This window comes from Anopheles funestus, chromosome 2RL (assembly GCF_943734845.2).
Source record: "Anopheles funestus chromosome 2RL, idAnoFuneDA-416_04, whole genome shotgun sequence".
NCBI classification, from domain to species: Eukaryota; Metazoa; Arthropoda; class Insecta; order Diptera; family Culicidae; genus Anopheles; species Anopheles funestus.
The window spans coordinates 101,102,870-101,125,931 of NC_064598.1; the positions used below are offsets into that span (position 1 = coordinate 101,102,870).

General features: G+C 40.8%; 1 protein-coding gene and 1 long non-coding RNA gene across 2 annotated transcripts; one reads left to right on the top strand and one right to left on the bottom strand.

The window, feature by feature from the left end:
• Positions 1-178: 178 nt before the first annotated feature.
• On the top strand, positions 179-11,085 carry LOC125764593 (protein PRRC1-like). The gene is made up of 5 exons (XM_049428969.1): positions 179-841; positions 911-1,013; positions 1,085-1,255; positions 1,333-1,522; positions 10,000-11,085. Exons 1-5 carry the CDS (start codon positions 349-351, stop codon positions 10,234-10,236), a joined length of 1,194 nt encoding a protein of 397 aa, XP_049284926.1. The 5' UTR covers positions 179-348; the 3' UTR covers positions 10,237-11,085.
• Positions 11,086-12,300: 1,215 nt separating this feature from the next.
• LOC125764594 (uncharacterized) lies at positions 12,301-15,742 on the bottom strand. Its single transcript, XR_007418477.1, has 2 exons — positions 12,611-15,742; positions 12,301-12,480 (listed from the first exon to the last, which is right to left on the bottom strand). It is a non-coding gene; the product is annotated as an uncharacterized LOC125764594 (long non-coding RNA).
• Between the last annotated feature and the right edge of the window lie 7,320 nt (positions 15,743-23,062).

Below are 23,062 nucleotides of genomic sequence, written 5' to 3' on the forward strand. Positions count from 1 at the left end.
TATAGAGAACTGAAAGGCGCAATTAAAAATTAATGTATCAGCGAATCATTTGGTAAGGGCGATTTATTAAAATGTGTATAATTGTAAAATGTATCACGTAAATGTATGACCAGGTTTTAATTTTGATTGTAACGAAATAAATAAAACAAAATGCATCACCAAGATGTGTATATGCACCTGACGAAGTGGTTGTACTAAAAGTCATCCAAACATAAACAAACAACGAAGCAAAATAAACGTAATCCGCATTCCGTCGGTCGTTGTTTTATTTTGTTCAAGTATCAATCTGCGTAGCAAATAGACCGATTAGGTATCAAGCCTTGTTAACAACGTATATCGACGAAGAAAATGAAGGACCTACCGCAGAAAACGAGGAACATCCTATCAAACGTAAACCCACCGTCCGAGCTGCCCAGCTTCATTACAGCGAACGTGGCAACAGCTGGTATGGATAGTGCTTCGCCTTCCAGCAGCATTGATGATGCAGCTAAAAAAGATGAAACAGAACCATTCATACCGACCAAGTTTAGTCCAGCAATTCCTGCGAGCAAAGACACATCACAGTTTACCGCGGAGCAAGCGATGGCTGCGGCAGGTATCCATCCGGTGGAACCAACCAACCTGTCGGAACCAGTAGGACGAGAGTTTGCAAACATGATACTGAACCCGGAACCGGTTGCAGCCGCATTAAGCCCAATTACGCAGGGAGGCTCCGCTCTGTTCGGGTGGATGAAGGGTGCCGTGTCGGGTAGTGGTATTCTGCAGAAAGTGGCAGAAAAGGCAAAGAATTCTGTTGACACGATCGTTACCACGCTGGATCCACAGATGAAGGAGTACATAAGTGAGTTTGGATTGTGTACATAAATTCAAATTAGCAGTATATAACTTAATATGTCAATACTCTTTATAGATTCCGGAGGAGACACGGAGGTGATTGTAGCGTCGGACAAGGACGATAAAGTACGTCCAATACGAGAAGCGTTTCAGACCGTTTTTGGCAAGGCCACCATTATGTAAGTAAATGTTGCGAACTGAAGCATAAAGTGATAGAGTTTGTAATGTGACAACGATCTTTTCCCTTTAGTGGGTTACCTGCGCAAGCGGTTGGCATTGCAGCTCAACCAGTTGGTTTTGCGGCCGGACTTAAGGGTGCCGAGCATCGTATCAACTGTATAAGGGCAGAAAATCCTCGCGTGGACGATCATCTTCCTGTGGTGGCGGTAGAGAATTTCATCGTAGAACTGTTCCCAGATCAGTACGTATAATTAAAAGATGCCTGGGAGATCGAAGAAAGAAGCGTAATTAAAATGTTCCGTTTGTACACCTCCTCAGATGGTTCGAAGCTGGAGCGATTGTATTATTTGATTATGCGAAAAATATTTTGCTAAAAACGGTCACACAGATGACGCCGATCCCGTTGCCTGTGATTACGGCGCTGCAAGCCGACACACCGGAAGATTATATGCTGAGAGACACGGGATTTGCAGCCACGGTCGGCAGTGTTATGGCAAGAAATTTGAATGTAAGTACTTCCTCCAGAAATTTTCTTTTAGCACTCATGCTGTGGTCAGTCATTAAAATACATTTTTGCACAATCATAAAATTCGGAATGGATTAAGCGGACGGTGGCATTCTTTGGAAGAATATTGAACTATATTTTTAACGTTGTATCTGCCCCTCGGAAAAAACGGTTTTAATCAATTTCTTTTCTGCGCTTGCATAGAGCAGAATCATCATTGCATTTGAAGCCCGAATCCATTTCAATCTACAGTTTAATCGGATTATCGAGACTTTCTTTTGTACGTTCCGTGAATAGTGAATAGTAAATGTGAAGTAAAAGACAAACGACAAATCGTAGAGCTATTAAAACATTCGCCGACCACCAACTTCTGTAATGCTACGTTAGTTTTTTTCTCATTGTATTGTGGGCTTAAATTTTATGGTACAACTAGTAGTAGCCGTACTGCAAAGTTTCAGAGCATAAAAGAAAGCTGTTAATAGCAACAACAAAAAAGGTTTCATGTTCGTTTGCTTCCTTTAAAGGTTTAATTTTTTACCAAAAGGAAACATATGAGCATACACTTAAAATGATATTGACCCATATATTTAGTCTGTTGTGGTGCAAAGCCAAAATCCTGCAAAAAAGGGCCCCGCTTGTCTGCAGCTTGACCAAGCATTGAAGCAAAGGATGATAACATACACACACATCAAGGAAATGTTGTGTTGACCATCCTCATTATTGACACCTGGTGTTAATGTAGGATGAGGCTATAACAAGTGACTAGGCGAAAAAAAGTCCAAAAATACAGAAACCAACGTCATTATGGTTGCATATATTGTCTATTTTGATCGTATTTAAAAAGTGGCATCTTTCGACGGTTAAACTCGTACCCTTTAGCCACTCGAATGTGGCTCTGGATGGTGGGGGACAGAATTGGATAATTATTACCCGTACTGGGTACATGTTCATAAACGCTTTGAAGTACACACTTGAAAAGGAATTAATAAAAATAGCAATTAAATAAAGCTGTGTGCTGTGCGCCAAACGGAATCGTTCTTTTATGTGGGTTTAAAATTCCACTTGTCTGTATAGATAAATATATTTAATTAATTACGTGAGGTGATATTTTTATTTGGTTTGTGTATTTGGTTGTTATTCTTGTTATTGCTATGCTAAAAGGGGGGGGGGGGGGGGGTTGGGTATGAATATAGGAACGAAGGGATAAGTGTAAAATATTTAAACATGTGTTGACAGTAAAAGAATCATCATCATAAGTGGCTCTTTTACACCTAGCAATCAGAATCGCTTAATCTGTTTTAAAATACACTAATTAACTACAAACAAGATTTCCTTAAAGAACAATACATTAACTTTTATCTACATATTCTACATCTTTTTAAAATGCCTTCTCTGACTCTTGCTTTTGTGATATTCGGTGTATTGCAAACTTCTTAAACCTCTTAGCTACCAATAGTAAGGTTCAACAGGAGCTTACCGTAGTTGAAAGCCATAAAGAAAGGTCCAAAAATGATTAGGTGAAAGTTAAACAGAAAATAATACGAAATAACGGCGACTAATGGATCGTGGTCCCCACACATTGGCTGCGCTTTTGTGTTGATATACAACATCCACTACGTCTACTACTACTGCTTGAGAAAATCCTTCCGTGGCACTTTTACTACCTCCCGCTGGGGATGATTTATTGCATCCAGGCGTTGCGCGTCGTCGTATGGAACAAAACGGTGCAAGGAACGGTTGTGCGTGTTTTCTTGTTTCCTGGAACGGGTTCCCTGTGCTTTGCTGATGAAGCCACTCTGGTTGTGGATTGTATCCTCCTGCTTCTGCGAATGAGAATGGTGCAACTTCTAGGGAACTCGTTACCATCCAACACTCACACGAGTCAAACGGGGCACCGGAAATAAACAGGTGAAATGAGAAGCGAAAAAGGAAAAATAGCCAGCTAGAGTACCACCGTGGCAAAAGTGCAAGCACGCCGTTTGCCTATTAAAATAATGTATGTCTTTGGCCATTACTTTGCATCGGAGTTCGGCTTTTCGAAGCGTCGCCAACGATGAAAAGTGCACGACATCGTTACGGAAAGCGTGGAATGAAATGAGCTTACGCTACCAGGCGTGCGTTTGTTGGAAAGTTGGCCACATGCTTTGGGATGGTGGTGACCCGAATCTTTACAGTGAAGACAACCGGATAGTAAACGGATAGCGTGGATGGTTCAGAATCTTTGCAGTTATTACTATTGGCCACATGCAGTAGCATTTGCGCAGCCACGTTTGGTGTTTACGAGATGAATTGTTAATAGCATTGTAACCGCTTTATTAAAAGCTGGTTCATTTGTGTTACAAGTCTTAAAAAAAAAACGGTTTCCCACCACAAAACTGCAGGTATATTCCAATTGAAGCGGCATTGTGCTTTCTTGCGCGATGCGCTTTTCTTCGGTGATAAAATCACCAGAACTAGCTAGTCTTTTGCTTGGGTGCAAAAGTTGGACAACGACTCAGCATGATCCGACACTTTGCTGCGGAAGATTGTCTACCATGGTGTTTCCACGAAGGGCCGCAGTCAATTTCAACCTGTGTAGCATGGTAGCTACCATTCGTCTAGTTGCGCATGGTAAAGGGAACGTCCTGCGGTGGAAGGTTTTTCGTCCAAAGTTTTCCCATTTTACACCGTGTGTACTCCATCTAATTCCAATCAATTACATGCACCAGGGACCTGAGTCGTTGGCCGTCTTGCTGGCGGTTTTGTTCCGGACACGTTCCACCGTTCCCATCGTGTGACGCAGCATCCTAGCAGCACACGAGTGCACGCTCGTAATTGGGTGCACAAACGACACGTTTGCAATGTCCTCTGGTGCTATTCTTTTTTTTGTGGAGGTAGGTGTGCGTTGCAGCTGGATGGAAAATCGTTTTGGACAATGACGTGAAAAGGTCTCTTTCCGAGGGTGGTGGGTACACTTCATACCCTTCAGGCGCTACTGTGACCGATAGCAGACTAGTTACCTTCATTCAATGAAGTTCCTTGAGCGCCGGTAGCATCATAAAGGATCGGAAAAGTTTACGCTGAGCTGTTTTTATTCGCCGTCCAAGCTGTCACCAGTTTGCCAGGAACCGGGTAGCTTATTTCGCAGTCGCTGCTGTGCGGTAGTGGACGATGACGAAAATTTAAAAGTGCACGGTCAGAGTTGGTTTGTGCTGAAAGTTTTCGGTAAATTGGTTAAAGTTGAAGTGGAACCCATTTTTTTTGGGCTGGAAGGAATGCAAAGGTACTTAAGGTACTTGAAACGTTGCTGTACTGGTGGATAATGGATCTTTTTCGGTGAGTGGAACCTTATCCAAGCCGGGTTAGCTGTTTACTGCAGAAAACACGCTATTGAGAGTGTATTTCATTCAATCGAATGAAAATGAGCTTTTTTTCACTTTTAACAAATGAATTTGTATTATTAATCAAACTTTAAATGAAGAAAATTTCGTGTAGATGGATTTATTTATTTCAACAATAACGGTCAGCTTATTGCAATTTGAAACGATAAAAATTGTATCGTGCTAAATATTCGGAATTCCTAGACTGAATAGACATTATCGCATTAAATAAGACTGTTCGCACTGGAGCACCATTTGCCCATTCATTTTGTGCGGTTTATAGATCGTTAAACTAATTGCTGAAAAGTTTTCGGGCATTCTGATTGCATAATTGTTGTCGTTAGAAGGCGGTACTTGTCCATCCAACATTAGAAGCCACCGTTATGGACGGTGCTCATGAAAGTGGAATGTGGTTTACTGGAAATTCGTACTGTCAGCTTGTATTCGTTTCTTGCCGTTGGTTCAGGACACATTCCAACACAAAAGAAAGTCCCATCTCGTACGAACGGATCAGCAATTGTTGTACAATCATTACAAGTGAACCTTTGCCAGCTGACAATGCATTCGCAATGGCAACTTCCTTCAGTGAGCATTTAGTTCTGAATCGATTACTTTAAGCCACGTGATGCGAACGAAAATGTGTTTAAATATCTAATCTGGTTATTGAAAGATAGTCTCGAATTTAACAAAACGAAGAAAAAAACTCAACAAAAGGATACAAGGGATTCATCTCTCCTGCTGACCACTGGTCTATATTTTGTTGAGTAAACTCCTGTACAATACATTTTATTCTAAAAAATGAACATCCTTTGGAGGTTACGACCTCTTACCTAACTAGGTTAGGTTGAGGAAAACAGTGCATTTGCTGTGAAAAGTAAACTTCTAAAACATTTGACAAAGTATAAGGTATTATCTTCTTTGCTTGTAAGTTCGAGAATTCGTCTCACATTCAATAACAAGGGAGCTTATTGAACCGGATTTTAACCGTTGCTCTTGAACATAGCTCCCAAAAACAGAAACGTGAACAATGGCCACTTACTATCGTTCGAAGATAGTGTCGAATATCTGCACAAAAAAATGGTAGTTTAGTCATGTTTATCAAAAAGGTTCCTCTTTTATAAGCCTGCTAAACTTTCATCCCAGGAGAGCAGGATGATGGTCGATTAGATGTTCCTAAAGTTGTTGATTGAAGAAATCAACCGTTAAGGAACAAACGGTCCCTTGTACTTTTACAGTGTCCGAATACAACACAAGGGATACCACCTGGTGAAGGTGAGAGCAGTTGGCGTTGATCCGTTTGTATAAAGCAGGACGAACACACGTTCCGTTTTAAGTGAAAACGTATGTGAGCAAAGTCTGTTCAATAGATAATCCTTTTGAAATACATGATGATAAGGGATCAGGTTGATACAAAGCATCCATATAAAGTTATGCAAGAATTTCACATCATATGTTACCTCAAAAAGGTTCCTGTTAGAATATCGAACCTGTAGAAAATCTTGTTTATCAACATTTGATTACATGTTGATTGGTGTTCAGGCGAGTGAACTCTTCCGACTAACGTCCATCCGTACCTTTGTATACATCACATCCCGGTCATGGCACCGGATTAGTTGCATCATCCAGACATTGACATTTCAGCGAATCATTCTGTTACAGCTTCCCAAACGTTGCGGAATCGACATGCAATCGATTCGATTTTAATTGATTGTTCCCCATGGCATTACACTCGGGACTTGGGTCGTTTAATTAGTTTTGGTTTGCTGATGTCCATGATAGAAAAGACACGAAAAGAGCATCAATTTTTGGAAGCTCTTTGAATGCTATGAATAGGATTCCTTAAAACCCCTTAAGGTGGTATGTCAATTCCACTTGATTGCCTCTCAACACTGTTCGACGTGTTACCTGTGTTTGGGGTTCGTACTTTATTACAACGAGGGATTTTCTTGACTGTATCGATGCTTTGAATTTAGTTTCTCTTTTAACGCTTTGCAGCTTTAAGATAAGATAATTTTTTTAAGATAATTTCAATATTTTATTCTCGTTATAATGATGCTTATTTTTTTGGATTAAGTGTTTCATATAAAATACTTACTTCGAACGGTTCCAACTCTCGTCGTTGTAGTGTCGTTGAAGTGTATTTAGTGTTCGTTCTGCCTCACTCACTCACTCCACGTAGATCAAATTGATGGTGAAGAATGATCAAGCTTAATGATGTGAAATACATAATTTTCCCTCCTTAATAACAAAAACGATCACTTACAACAATAATTAACTTTGATAATCATGGTGCATAGTTCCCTGTTCCAATTGTTTATTAATTATCAGTATTGTTTTTACTACTTTATCCACATAATTGATATGCGATATATACAGGTAGAAATATTGCGTTTGCTTCCCATGGGAATGATTGTTTTAATTAGCGTATTCCATTTTAACTATGGTTTGTACTAACTACAGACAAGCAACAAAAAAAAACCAAACAATAAACCTCTATTAAAATTACGCAGCAAAAGGACATTAGAAACGGATTGGAAAAACGTGCGATAGCTCACAGTTTCATTCGATGAAATGAGGTGATTTTAATTAAATTTTATTGCTTCTTCTGCGGATTGGTTTTGCGTGTTTTTTTTTGTTTCGTTCACTACCCGAATCGTAAAATCGATTAATCGGAATTACCTTTCAGTTTTTTTTTGTTATTTCTAGTCGCGCGTAATGAGATTATGCTTTGCGTAATGATTTCAATTTTATTATACTCGAGGGTGAGTGTTTAGTAAACCTGAAAAGCTGTGAAGTTGGGTTTCCGTTTCTAGTTAGCACATTATGCAGTGGACAAACTTTAGTCTGCTTTAGCTTTTTGGTCCGTTCAAAGTGTCTTGGCTAAACTTTCTGTACCACTTAATTTTCAGTTTGTTCAATGGCGACTAATCTTCTAGCAGAAACACTTCATCCAGAGGCGGTATTATTTGGTTGGCTTTGTGTCTTTTTGCCGAGCTTAATCGTATCCCCGGAAAGCAAATGGTCGGTAGGAAAGGATTTGCAAATCACGAGCTGGCTGACCTGCAACGAAATGCTAGCGGCTAGAAGGGTTTTCGGTGGGAAGATTGCTGTAGATGTGCTGGGATTTGTGTGCTTCCGGCGATGTTTGCCAGGTACGGCAGTGGTTGCAGCTGCTTAGTAGCATTATACAGAAATGTGCTTGCTTGACACGATGATCAGCTGTGGCTAGGTAGCAAATGTGCAGAACGGAACGTTATGCAGAAACGGACCGGTACTATCTTGCGTGATAGTTCTCGTTTCAGTTGCAAATGAGAATCCAAAAATGATGCACCAAGCGATAACTCATGTGAAAACGGTTCGGTTGCGGTTGGAAAACGTCCATGGAAATCCGTATCGATTGGTTATCTCGAAAACCCGTCCGAGGATGGACGATCGTGTAGAACGAGCGTGTATCTATCGTTGCCTTTAGGCGCTTTTCAACGCCAAACACACACACAACCGGAACGGGGTTTTTGCCAGGAAGTGGATGATGATGATTAGCTGAAAGGTCCGAAACCTAAAATACGACGTCTACCATCCAACATTCGATGAAGGATGAGGGTCGTTAGAAAGTTAGAAAGGGTTCGTTGGCAAAATATATGTCTAAATTGGATTATAAACTATTATTCACCTGGCCACTCGTAAAGTTACGTGACGATGTGTCGATGTCTGTAAGGAAAAGCTTAATATTTTACCGCAAACGTCACGTTTTTCCATTACACTGGCACCGTTGGATGCTACTGTAGGCGTAAATTGAAACTTATCGAACACAATCTACCACAGCAAAAACCTCGTGTCCGGATGGATGCTCATGTTTGCCCGGATGTCGAAAATCTTTAGTGCATTATGTGTGTGTGTTTTTTTTTCGGTGTGAAACGTTGGTCGATCGGGCAGTGTGCTTACTAGCGTTACATGCTGCTTTGGACGGATGTAGTTTTTCTTGCTCGTCTTCTGGTTGATTTGCTTTGTTCGAGTCATATCCAGCAGGGAGCTTGGGGGTTGTTCCGGTTTCCGGCCGGAACAATCGTTCGGTTGTTTGCAATTTAGAAATGAAAAACTTTTGACCTTTCAATATGATTTAAGAACACAATAAGTAACGTAAATTGATGACTTAAAAATATCAGTAAATCACACTTATATAATCTTTTCATACTGATTCAAACTGGCAAATATGGTATGGCGACAACAAATATGTTTTAACACCTAGTACCTAAGCTTTGTTTAATGTATCTCATCTAATTTCACTTCAATTGTAATAGGTAGTACTGAAGCAAGCGTTACAAAATGATTCATTGAAATAGAACGACACAATTCAACGGAACGCTTCAGTTGGTGGGTGGGTCGTTTAGCCGGAAGGGTTCTGACACTACCGGGAACGGTCATTATCCACAAAGGGTTGTTGGTTTTCGTTACTTTGTTAGCTGCTAAATAAACTGCCAATTAAATTGATTGGTCCGATTGTATACCGTGTTGGGAGTGTGCTTCCGGAGCTTTCCGGTTGGTTGTGTGTTTGCTTAATAAGGCATAAACAACGATGAATTGATTGGAAAATGGCATCGGTTGTACCTGCGTTGAATAGCGAAATGATGATTTGAATAGCTGGTGTATCATTCAATTCAAACCCGGTAACAGGAATAAACGTTTTTCGAGTAAAAGAGTGTAACGAAAAGCCTTTTTCCTAACTTTAAGCTTTTCTTTCCGTCTAGTTAAAACTCGCTTCGTTAAAATATTGTTTAAAAAGCTAAAAAAGTAGGAACATTAAAATAGAAATTCATTAGCTTTCTTATCAGCACCGTGGTAGGAAGTTATGCTTGAAACCTCGATTAGCTCACTGTGAACGAGCTGCCGGCAAACGGTACCTATCGTAAATCATCCCTTAGAACGGAACCCCTACTAACAATCCCGAATCGGAGTAAGGTCATTCATTTACCATCCATTTCTGCTCATTGAACTGTGCGTTTTGGAACAGTTTTTTGTCGAATTCAATCTAATCTATTGCTTACGCCTTCTTTCCTTTTTTTGCACGCGCTTGTGTGTATGTTCAAACTGTGTGTATGTATGTGTGTATGTTCTCATCCACAGACCTCACACACCGAGTGGCATCGGTCGTACACATCGGTATCCCGTTCCGAGATGATACTGACCGCGGGAAAAACGATAGCTACACTCTACAAACGAGCCGTAGACGACTACGAACACACAGCAGCCGCAGCATCCCAACAGGATCCGCCAGCATCGTCGGCAATGCAGGTGACCGTCAACACCACCGTCCCATCTGGCACCGGAGGCGGAGGGGCCGTTCCCGAACCGGCGGAATAAGAATTAATGTTCACCATCATTAAGGCTTGCCACTGTAATCACTACTAAACGGACGACTGAAGCGGATGGATAAATGAATTCAGCACATTGGAACGAGACTGGGATGAGATGGTGACCATCGTCGAAAGATATCGAAAGAGTTAGATCGGTTAAAGTTTTACCCCCGACTTAGGGAGATCGGGTTTTATAAGATGGGTTTGCAAAAAAAAAAACCGGGAAGATGCAGACCACTGACGACGCCTGGTTAGGGGGAGGATCGGTGATAGGTTCTATCCTTCAGCTCCATACGGAGCTGACAGAAACAAACGGTCCCAAAAGGAGAGACCGTTGGGCACAAAATCACTGGCGGAAATGAGGTTTTGTAGGTGAAAGACCAGCAGAAGGAAACGCATAAAAGTTTTAATGTTCGGTGGGAGGCTCCGTTACGTGACGGTGTAGAATATTACCCTTCTTTAATATACCACGTTCTTGATGCTTACGTTTAGAGGCCGAGATTCTTTACCAGAACAAGAAATCGGCATGATTTTCAATTTATTGATTTGACCCATGGGATTTCCTTGCCCGGCGTATAGAGTTTACAGGCGAAGATGAGTGGCCGGAATGCCCTTCGATGAATCTCGTGCGGTACAAGAGGTTTGTCAACCATTTTACTGTACGATCTACAGGGACAAGGCGATCTGTTTAAGTTTTAAAGCGTGCGCTTATCAAAATTATGACCCTAGTTTATTATAGCACTCGTTGAAACTGTAAGCCTATTATCGTAATAATAACCAGTAATAAAAGTAACGCTATATATACGTTTGGCATAGCAAATGTACGGCACCCGTGCAACGCTACGTGGACAGAAAATGTGTTTATCTTAATTCGGTTTTTATATATCCACCCGATGTCCGTTTGCCTTCAGTTGATTTTCCACACCGAAAGATGGCGGCTTACTGGTGAGGTTTTTGTATGCAAATTACGAGCAGTGATGAGTTAATGAAAAATCTGCATTTCTTGCAAAACTCTATTGGCTGTGTCCACAAACCTGGACGGAAGCGGATATTCGTCTGGTGTCATCACTTTTTCCTTAGCTGTGTTGTTTATTACTAAGCGTTGAAGACGGACACCTAAAAGACGCTTCAGACAGGTAACGTCTTAACGCGTTTTTACTGACTTGGTTAGGAGTGGAAATTAAATTATACATTCCATATTTACAGTCGGTGTGGTCAGTTGCCATGAGTCTGGAGTTCTGTACATACTATGGATAAAATGGATCAGAAACTGTGGTGAAGTGAAAAGCATTCAAGAGCAGACTATGAAGGTAGATGCCTCGCACAAAAATGTTTCGGATTTTTAATTGATGGTGCATGGTTTTGTTTGTTAGGTTTAGGAATGTTATACACTGGAAATGTTTTTAATTATATTTTGAGTAAGTAGCTGACCCATGAGAAGTGTTAACTATCAATAGAGCAGACAAATCATCATACAATACAGTATGGATTAAACTGTGTACTTAAGTTTTTCTTAGAAAGATGAAATTATGCCTGACTGCTATTTCACCCTGTATTATAATTTCCCAGTATTCCATTACATTGTCCATAATAGCTATCAGCATGCAAGCACAAAAGAGTAAACAGATTATATTGATTGTACTTCTGGAAACAATTCCAGAAACTTGGTCTCTATTCTCTTGTATGCTGCCTGTTAATAACGTATGATAAACTTATTGTATATTGTAATACAACAATATTCAATTTCATACCAATTTTTTAACTGTTGTTTTATTGATTGTTTAATATAATTTTATTTCCTACGTTTCATAATTAATGTTTTATATTTTGCTTATGTTCTATCAATTTTAGATTGCTGCATTCAAAGTTTTCATATCAAAGGACTAAGTTTTATTTAAGTCTAAGTATTTTCGTTGAAATTAACACACTGCTTTGTATGTTTTCCTTGTATGCGGTATGACTTTCTTTATTTTAATTTCACGTCAGCTCTCCATACACTGAATGTATTTTGTAAGAATTGTTCATTCTTTATTTCTTTCTTTCGTTCTTCAAAACCCGGACTTGCTCAGTCACTTGCTCAGTCTCACAAAATGCCACTTTTGCTGCTCTACTAATGGCTACTGGATCCCCATGCAAAAACAAATGACAACGATGAGCACAGTGAAGTAAATGCTGTACATCTTAAACTAGCTGCCGGCTAGTTGTACAATGTTCCTGAAGACAAATGGCAGTTCCTTGATTGATGGGTATCCTGTAAAAGAAAAACTAGTCAACTTGCAAAGGCAACATGATGGTGTAGGCTTAAGTTACATATTTTTCTTCCAGGAAAACTGATTAGATGTCAGCAGCCGGAGCTTACAAAGTCTTATGTATTTACTTACCTTGCCTTCATAATTACAAGCGTCAGTGTTGCCAATCGTCTACTGCAACTGGAACAGGACATAAATCAACACAACAATTCCCTTCGGCACATTAATATGAGTTTATGTTTTTTTCTTTCCTTTCTTCATTGCATGATTTGTTTAAAAAGTTATCGATTCGATGTTGTCCCTTTTGTTGGTGTTTTTAGGTATTTTCGTTTCTTTTCGATTCATCTTAATTAAACTATCACACACCAGCGCTTCACATCCGTGCTGTCCGAAAACTTTTTTCCCCTACATTGCAGCTCGGTCATTTGAAGTGAGAATCCAATTTATTTCAACTTTCAAACACCATCTCTACCCGTGTCTTGCCTCTTGCGGAGGGAGCCCGAACTCCTCAGGCAAAAGGTAAGCTTTGTCACGGACAGCAGCATCTGAGTTGGCAAAAAAAAACAACAATGATGAAAAATAGCAGTTTAGCAACAGTGTTGTACAAACAATTGTACTTGCACCGGGATTAGTACGAACACTAGCGTGATCTTTCCTCTGGTGTGTGAAACCGACATAAGAAAAACGAACGTTGCACGCGTGTGCCATTATCGGCTTCTCTGGACGATTTAAGCCTAGAAATGCCAAGAACATGCTTGGAAGAAAATTTCACACATCGATTTTCTTCCCATGTGCAGTATGCGCAACGATACATCTCCATGGTAACATAGCAACCTCTTTGCTATGAATGCTTTTAGTGCATCGAGCAGAAAACTCTCTGCGAAACTGCCGTACGCCACACTGGCATGCTCGAAATTAAATGTCCTGTTTATTGTTTTGTCACATTCGGTGGCACCTTGAAGGCGAAAGCGGAAAAAGGGATTGAATTGCGATTTGATTGCACACATTTGTGCACACTAGCCAACCCCGGGTGGCACATACAGCATTTCGTGTCGTGCACACGAACAGCCAAAGATCGACTTACCGGGTTGTGCGAACGCGTTGCAGCAGCTGAAGGATTTCCTTCTTCACTTAACAATGCAGCACTGTTTGTTGCTCGGTTGCCTACATTAAGGCGGTTTTTCTTGCTGCTTTCTGTGAGAATTTCAGGTCGTCTCCTTCATTACGGGAGTGTTTTTTTCCCCTGTATTACCTGGTGCGAAAAGTTTTCCTTTCTTCATTTAGCGAAACGGAAGTGGGTGAGATGGTGGAGAAGCAACAGAATCGTGCCATGTATTTAATGCGCTTGACTCAACAAGGCGCTCTGCCTAGAACCCGATCGTGCTTTCATAAGGACTCTTAATCACAACATTTCATCGAAGGTGTTCGATTTTCCGATTTGATTTCGATTTCGAACAAGAGTGAAGAAACAAGCACACGGAAACTGGGAGCTTTTCAAGGTGCGCGAGATGTGCCCGATCCATTCCAGGGAAACCTATCGAAGGGATGGCTTTTTCGAGCTTGTAGCAGAAACTGCATTCATTTTTGCGTCACTTTACCTTGCACCACAATTTTCAAGGAATGGGGCGAAAAGTTTCATAAATAAAAAAAAAATTGGATCCACTTACGTAAAGCCCGAGGAGAAAGGAGCGAACGCTTTCGTACGTTCCTTTCGCTTGGCACGTCGTCATCATCATCGGCAGCTCGATCCATTAATCGACAAATAATCTGCCGGTACTAAGTACTCTTCGCTGCTGCAAGCTGCACTTCTGGCAACAATGGAACGATGATAACGGGCAGGAGGAAGGTTCAATTAAAAGATTTTCCCACCTGCGCGCTCGAAGAAACAGTTGTGAAGAAGGAAAAGACAGCTATCTATCGCGTGCCGTCTGGCAAAACCGGTCCAGAGGTAGTCTTCGTCGATCATTGGTAGTGAAACTTTTGCTGCCGGAATTGAGTTTTAATTATGGCCATGTTAGGATGTTTTACGTCACGCTTTCCGGGCCGCGGCCATAATGGTTCTTTAGGAGTTTCTTCAATATTTCTCATTATTCTTTTCCTTTTCCAGTGTGCGATTTGTGTTTGGAAAGTGGAAAATTTGTAGCCGTTGATGCAGTGGCCCAGTCCCAGTAGCGAAACATGCCATGCACATGTTGCATTAGTTCGTTTGCACATGATATATTCAATTTAGGACGGTTACGCTAAAGTACTTTTCTCCCCGAGGGTAGGCAATGGATAAAGAATCGCATACGGGATATGGGATGAAATAAACCATTAAAGGTTACTGCTTCTTTGGCAGATGTTTAGTGCACATTGCGGGATGTGTGATGAGAAACAGGTAAGCCACCGTACAAAACTAAGCAAAACGCTTCGTTGCACTCCGGTGCAAGGTACAGCATGCAACTCGTAACTGATCGTCGACAATCTCGCCAGAAGTGGGTAAAAACAACAACCGTGATAGTAGTGGTACTAGTAGTTGTTGTAACTTTCTCTTCGGGAAGTATAAAACTCCGGCAGCGGTTTGAGAGTTTGCACCAAAGCAACAAAAAAAAAAATGCCACCCCTTTGGCAAGTTTTTCCACCGCGTGGTAGCGGAATGTGAAGTTTTAATTAGAAACTTCCGACAACCGGGAACGAACTACTACCGACCGGCGATATGTAGCGTTGGAGATTGGGTAAGAAAATTGCATCAGCTTCTACCCACTAGCGTTGGCGGTTTCTTCGGGATTGGTTTTTTGGGATTAGGGAACGGGAGGGAAAGAACTGTGAGGTATCGGGCGCACTTTCTTCTGTGAAAGATTGCGCTTGTTAGGAGAGTTGTGAAAATTGTGAAGCCATACTGTGGAGCTTTTCCACGGAACTCGAAGCTGCTACGTATCGATGCTGTCAAAGCTGTGTTGTGTGTAGAAAATTAATTGCTCAAATGCATGGGAATAGTTGCAGTGGAGAACAGTTGTAAGTTGATTTGTTTTAACGACTTCATCGAAAGCTTCTTATTGATCATCGACGGGACGGATTTGTTGCTTGAAAGGTGTTTACTTATTTACGACGGATGAGAGAGTTCGATATGCGTGGCATCATATGAGACAATTTATGTTTATGCCATTTAATATTCATTTCTGCAGAATAATCAAACAAAAAAAAGAGTAATATGAAAAAGAGTTTGCAAGATATGTCAAATTGTTTCACTTTAATTGGTTCATCAATAAAACGAGTCTCTTACAATCGTAGAGACGGAACATCTTCTCGTTAACACTAGATATTTAAATTTTCCGAGACGAAATTTGCAATGAAAAGCTTCTTTTGTTTATTTAATGAAGAAAAGTTCTGAAATGATCAACAGAGGTACTTAATGAAATCCACAACAAATCATGTTGATAGCTTTGTGCCAAACCACATCAATGACCTTTTTCGCATTTAATAGGAATTATAAGGAATATCATTGATGATCCCATACAAAATAATACCATTTAACCGACTCTGAACCAAACCACAACACACGTGGTTGGATTTAAGGTTCACTATCACACACGTGGGGCGTGTGTTGTTTCGAGTTCATAGACACACCAATAGACTGGAGAACATAGTGAAGCATTATCGATTCAGGACAAAGTCTTGTACCAAATTTACCGAACCAAGAAGGCACCGAAGTGTTGTTGGTCATCATCCGGTTGAAAAACTTTTCCTCCCCTCCAACATCCCCATTATCGTCAGCATTCCCTTTCATCGAGAATGAAGGGTTTGAAAATTCCACCCACCGTTAGGTGTTACTTTGTTGGACGTTTATTTTCCATCTAATTGCCTATTCCAACATTATGGGGGAACGGCAGAAAACAACTAAACAATTCTACAGTCTTCTACAGTCGAACTAAAACAACAAGGGCGTGGAGCATCATGGAGTATGGAACGGGGAATGGACCAAAAAAAGTGAACAAACACAACATTCCCTCCTTCACAATGGATGTGTTCTGATGGATATGCAGATATGCTTTCCGAGGTGCAAAGTGTAGTGAAAGCACTGAAAAGGATAGACGGTCACAGTTTGTTGTTTTAGAAGATGGTATGCTTTTGTACGGCTTAATCCTCCTTTTCCTTCCTCTAGTGGTGAGTTTTGCTCGAAAGGAAAACTATTGCAAAAACACCACCAGATAGGGGATGTGAAAATAGGATCAAAATACTCCGACATCGAGGAAATAGGTACCTAAGGTACAACGGGCAGACATTAATATTCCACAGGCAGAAGCTTTCATCTTCGCCGGGTAGCCGAAAATCACTTTCGCTTGTTCATCAATAGCCGTTAGGGGTTGCCTCAAACGGTTCGTTGATAGGGTACATGGTGGGCCATTTGTTAGGCCTCTTTCCGCACCCCTTGAACACACTGTGAAACTTCGTCTTAACGATGGGAAATGGATTTGGGAGAAAGTTGCTACGGATTTGAGCACGTAAAAACAACATGCTTCAAGCTATCTCTCGATTCTGGGCGGTGTTGTGAGTCTGTCTACATTTGACGGTGGTCCAGCTGACGTCTGAACTGTGGAACGTGCGTGTTGGCGAGCGGACCGTGCTAATCAAATACTTAGTATACGATACGATTGATGTCTTTCGCACATTGCCCAACGCGGGGTGTGATCTGATCAGGATCACAAACCTCATCCTCTACCAACGCTCGATGGCGGAAACGACAACGACAACGACAACGACAACAACATGCCAGAAAATACAATAATCAACCTCATTAACAATCCCGCTCGCGTTCCAATTGGTGAAGTTTAACTGGTGGGGAATAAGGAATTCCAAGAAGCAGCTCCATTCTAGTGTAATCTCTTCATTTAATGGAGGATCTTCTTGGGCAGCAAAACAAAAAAAAAAAGCAGAGATATGAGACCACCAGATGACACAGTACGTTTGTTAAAAGCCTGCTGAATTCCGATGTTCTAACGGTACCTCGCATCGGGTTGACTTTTGTATGGCAAATAAAAGGTTAATATGGGATTAGGGCACAAATTAAATTGTTGATCCCTTTTTTATCGCTTCCGTGTGTGGGCTTCCGGGGTTTTGTTCGGGGTAACACCGGTTTGGCAAATCTTTTGCACGTGTGCTATATTTTCACATTTTTTAGAAGCCCCACCAGGAAGCGCTGGATTATTGCTGGGGAGATTTACCTTGACTTTAGTTGCACGAAAGCGGATAGGAACGCATTGTAGCAAGGGTTTTATGAGTCGGAACATCCTTTACTGCAGTGTAGCCGATGGGTTTGGATGGGTGGAAAAGGTTTGCAAAACATGGTTGTTGGGACAAGCAGGGAAGAACACTGTTAACAGCAGGCTTGTTTTGTTGGCTTAATAATAGACTCCAATAAAAATTGTTCTGCAGTAATCAAATTAGTGGTTGAGTAGTTAGTGGTGAAAATAAACTAAATTTTGTAAAATCTTTTTGTAGTTTAAAGCTGTAAGAATCGTTTGAAATTGTTATATACAATAAGTTTAATTCTAATATGTTGTCATCCAACATTCATGAGAAGCTTGCGAGTAATTGTCCAGGGTTTCTCAAAGATCTGCTTATTATATCTTCAGTTACATCAACCAGGTAATTAAATGGCAGTTACTGCGAACATTATCTGACTTTCGCATCTTGCCCAACCAATCTCGATAAGTTGTATGTAATTAGTATGAAATTTAATCAATCTTAATTTCAACCTTACGCAGAATTGCTGCTTCGCACCACTCAGCAAAAGCTTCACGCAGACGGTAACGGGCTGTGGTCATTTGCCGCACGTACTAGTTGGCCATTAACATTAATTGCATTGCATTTACCATTTTAGGTGCTGGGTGGCTAATGTCTGTCATTAAATCAATCGTTCTTTTGCAGCTGAGGATCGACGGAAAATCGATCCATCCGTTTCCGTGAGCTTTTAAAATATACGAGTTTAAATATATGGTCTGTCGGTGGTTTCGAGCTTTATTCTGTCACACAGCAAAGTCTTCTGCTTGAGGCACGTCTGTAGATCAGAGGTTAGCATTTACTGACATTTAAACAACTCGCTCCTGTACTTTTTGATTGTGCCGATAATGTCAAAACAGTTCAAAGTTTATGACGGTGCGTTGTTGAGTAGCACCTAACCTAGAGCAGCATCCTTTCCGGAAGGTCCATCGTCATACCTGACCAACGCCACTTGATGTGCAGGTGCGAAGCGGAATTTTCATCCGCATTAGTTAACGTTTATTATGCTTGCAGATGGACGGTTCGGTTCTCTCGTACGCATAGATAAGCAAGCGTTTGCCTCACCATCAAGGGTTGGTTGAAATATTTCACGGTAATGATCATTTGAAGGGTTTCCCTTTATCCTTTCCCTCAATTACCAATGGGAAAGTTGCTCCTGCTGTTGGTGACGCTTTCGCTGTAATGATGATGCGGTGTGGGTGGAAAGTCATGCAGTGAATTGTCCCTCCAGCCATGTCTCCATGTCAGCCGGAAGCCGCCTGCCGGCACAACTCACCTGACAGATGAAAGACAAACGAGCAGGCAGATGAGTGGTTATAAATTTTCATAGAAATAACGTGACATTCAACTTACCGGAAAATGGTGCACAAAATACAGGCCAGATGTAGATCTCGAATTCAGCAGCCAGTACAGGCAAGTAAATATTTTAGCTCAAGGCGCTACCAACCTCAATGGAGGACGCGCGCGTTTGGCTGTTGGCTGTTGGGTGTGGAATTGCAGGCGAAAAGCTTGTATTTTAGGGAAAACGATTGACCTCGATACCGGAAGGGAAACGGGCGTCAGAATGGCTGGAAGGGTTGATTAATTATGTTATGGAAATCTACAAAATATGTTTTAATTTCTCAAACGTCAACGTCATACACAGTGTTTTTGTGGAAACTGTTCCGGATGGTTCCCATTTTCGAGAGAAGACGATCGTTGTTTGTGTGGTTGTGTCTTCTGAAACAGATTGCATTTGGGTAGGAATAAATGATTCTGCCTGTTTTTGGTGGTTAGATTGGGTAGATTAATAATGAATTTAAAGGATGGATAGCATTCGTTCATAATTTTAGTAGAATAGCTAAATACACGCTGCATATCAAGAACTACTACACATGTGTTGAGGATGTTTTTGGCATTTCCATCTGACAACGCATATGAAGTAAAGGTTTTTTTTTAAATCATTCATGAGTAGTGTAATATGTTTTAATGAGAAATTGTATGAAAAATTCATTTCAAATATTTCTAAATTATAATAGTACTTATTTTCATGCTAACCCCTGCACAAATGTTATTGATTGGAAATATTTTAAATCGACATTTTCATATTTTAAATATCACTAAATACTCTTATCTACATCCCTTTAATAGCACAAAAGAGGGAGACCTCCCTCTTTTTAAATTAAAAATGACAAATATTCCGAATCAAACCCTTCCGTCACCATATTTATCATCACAACACACCGATGAGATAATTTTTCATACTCAATATATTTGTGCGCTTTATCATGCAAACCTCACCTGCCGCCGGGTTGGTCCACACAGGGCAAGAGCGTGGTACCAGCTCGTTAGCAGTGAAATATGAGCAAACGGAGTGGCTCCTTTCACGCAACGCAGCTACACCGACCGATTCCGCTTGTCAATGGGAGTCAAGTGTATTATAAATGATGCAATTTAACAAATGAAAGCAGTCATTGTGGCAGTTTGCTCAATTTGCGTTCCGAGTTGTAGATTTCTTGCAGAAATGGTGAGTGGAAACAAGTGCGAAAGAAATAAAAAGAAAAAAACGAAGGAACTCACACAAGAATACGTTATCGATCGACATTTAATTGTTTCGATCAATCATGTGGATTGTTTCGACAGCATTGAGCAAACTTTCGGCAGATGGACTGTGTTGTGTCACAAAGGGATAGAACAGTGTTCGGATAAAAAAAAGCTATCCAAAATCAATCATTCGTTAGACCTTGGAAGCAGCTAATGATTTGTTTGATAGAAGAAAAATAATGTCAAAGGTTGAAAAAACATTTTGAAGTTTGCACCAGCTGAAACTTTCATAGTAATTTATTGTTTAAGAAATAGTTTTATCCTTTCCTTCCTTTCGAGTCGCTACGTTCTAAAAGTCGCCGTAAAAGGGAAAAGAAAAATGTCTCCATTTCCAGCGTACAATCATTTGATACAATCGCAATCGTCACCGAAGCCAAAAACAAAAGAAAAAACAATCCACAAGCAAACGAAAGCCAACCTGGTGGTGTTGCAATCTGAAAACGAAAAGTTAAAAGTTCGCTTTCTTTACCCTCTTATGCAAATGTCTTAAACTGTGCACCACCTGACCTTCATTTCCGACGCTTGGCACCGGTGGCTGCAGGCACTAGCGAGAGTAATAGATGGAAATTTAATTCAGAAATCAATCACCAATATTGTTTTTATCCGAAATCCAAATCGATGAAGACGCTGCGCTGCGAATGGAAATCCGATCGTGCGCGGGAATGATTTCGGTCCGTCATTATAAGGGCCTCTAGCGCGAGGGACGGTGCATGTTTGAGTTTTTTCTCAACTTGTTTTTCTTCTCCATTTTGCTGAAAGTTAGTTGACCAGTTGGCCGACCACCGGCTGTGTGGTTGTGAAGGGAAAACAGTTGAAATAACAAAGACAAATCAAATTGTACGAAACAGTCGGAGGGTAATGAGGATGAAACTTTATCGCCCAACCGACCGGGAACCTTGGTATGATCTTTGACTTCCTAGGAGAAATAAAACTTCCACCGAAGCGGACCGGAGGTTGAGGCAATCTATTTTTCGTTCGATCTTTCCAGGCTGTCCACCGTCAGACTGAAAATTCGGATAGAGATAGAGGATCAATTTGCGGCACAGCTAACCGTAACGATTCCATTTCTCTACCGAAGAAAACAACAACATTGACAAGGAACGGACACAGTTAATACCGGACCGAGATGGTGCAACCGGAAAGAAAATGGCTCCCACTACGAAGGATCGTTACCGGCTTTTGGCTTGCGGGTAGGAAATTGAAAACAATTTGTTTGAGCAAACGTTATCCGAAAACGTTTGAGTGTGAGTGGGAAGGTTTAAGGGATGGGGTGGGTTGTACGTGGGGTTGTTAGGGAGCATGATGAAGGAAAGGGGGGGGGGGGGGGAGTCTATTATTATTGTCAATACTTTTGAAGCAATCGGGCGTACATTCGATTGCCGCCCGGAGGAGTCGTACGTTTTACTAACGATGGCGTAGTTTATGTACCAGTAAGCAAATGATGATTGATTTTAGGAAATATTTTGATTAACTTCATTTGCTGCCGGATAGTCTTTTCTCGATTCAAAAGAAATGGTACAATCGTGTTGTTTTTCTATGTGCTATTGCATCATAATGTCAACTCGAGAGCAAACCATCATTATGAATTTGAAGAGGAAAGCATCCTTAATTAAGCTGAAGGAAGAAAACTTTCGTTCGCTTACAAATTTATGCAAAGTGAATATTTATTCATATATTAAGAGAAGGATCCACAAAAAAGAAACAGTAAGTCACCATGCTTTTCCGCAGTGCGTCCAAGCTTTGTGTGTCTCATAGCTCAAAAGTTAAGTGTTGTCTTTCTACTGGTATACAAAAGCAAAGAAATTTTCGGTAGGATCATTCGTTCGAAGCTAAACGGCAATTATTGTATTATGTAGCTCAAGCCAATTAGTGCGGCTATTACAGCTTAACATTCAGCGCCACTTTCTTTCAATACACACTATGTTGGCTTTGCGAAAACGCACAACATACAAAAGGGGCCAAATCTAGCACAAGTGACTGCAGATTTGGTTACGATTTGCTATCATTTCGAACAAAACTCCGGCAGAGGACAGAACCGTCCTTTGCAGCGAAAAATTGATACCAGAGAGCTGCAGAACGGAGACATAATTATTTACGCTCATCAATGTTGCTGTAATACCGGGAAGCGGTGGACAAAACTTTACAAACAAAAAAAAAACAAAACACACAAAAGGGAAAAATTATGCTAAATGAGTGGGCCTACCAGGGTAGCAGTGAATTAGATGCGACAAAATGGAGACCATTTAGGTGGATCGTTTGGAATGTCGTAAGCGTTTCGTAGGCTTTTCCTGTTACTGGCGACGATGGTTTGATACGGTTTCCGTAGTCAGTTGGAAACTGTCGAATGTTGCACGGCATGGTAGCAGTACAACTCAATGGATGGTGGGGAAATTTAATTGGCCAGTCTTTTGTGTACTATTCGCGTTTTGGGTTGTGTGCCGGCAAAGGTTTGGTAAAAGTTTTCAATGTACCGTACTTTTCACCAGCAACGTCGAAACCGTTGGACCTTTTCGTTTGGTTCTTTTGATGCTTATTAGACATGGTATGGTATACTTTTTGGGTTGTGTGCCTGTGTTTGGATGATGTCCTTTTTGTGCTATGGATTTGATATTGTCCATTTTAGTTTGAGTCTAGTATTTTTAAAACTATTGAATTGTTGTTGGAATTGTAACAAGCCAATTTCCTTTTATTTTTGAATGGTTTAAATTCGGACTTTATTACCTATTTGGAAACATTTGTTGT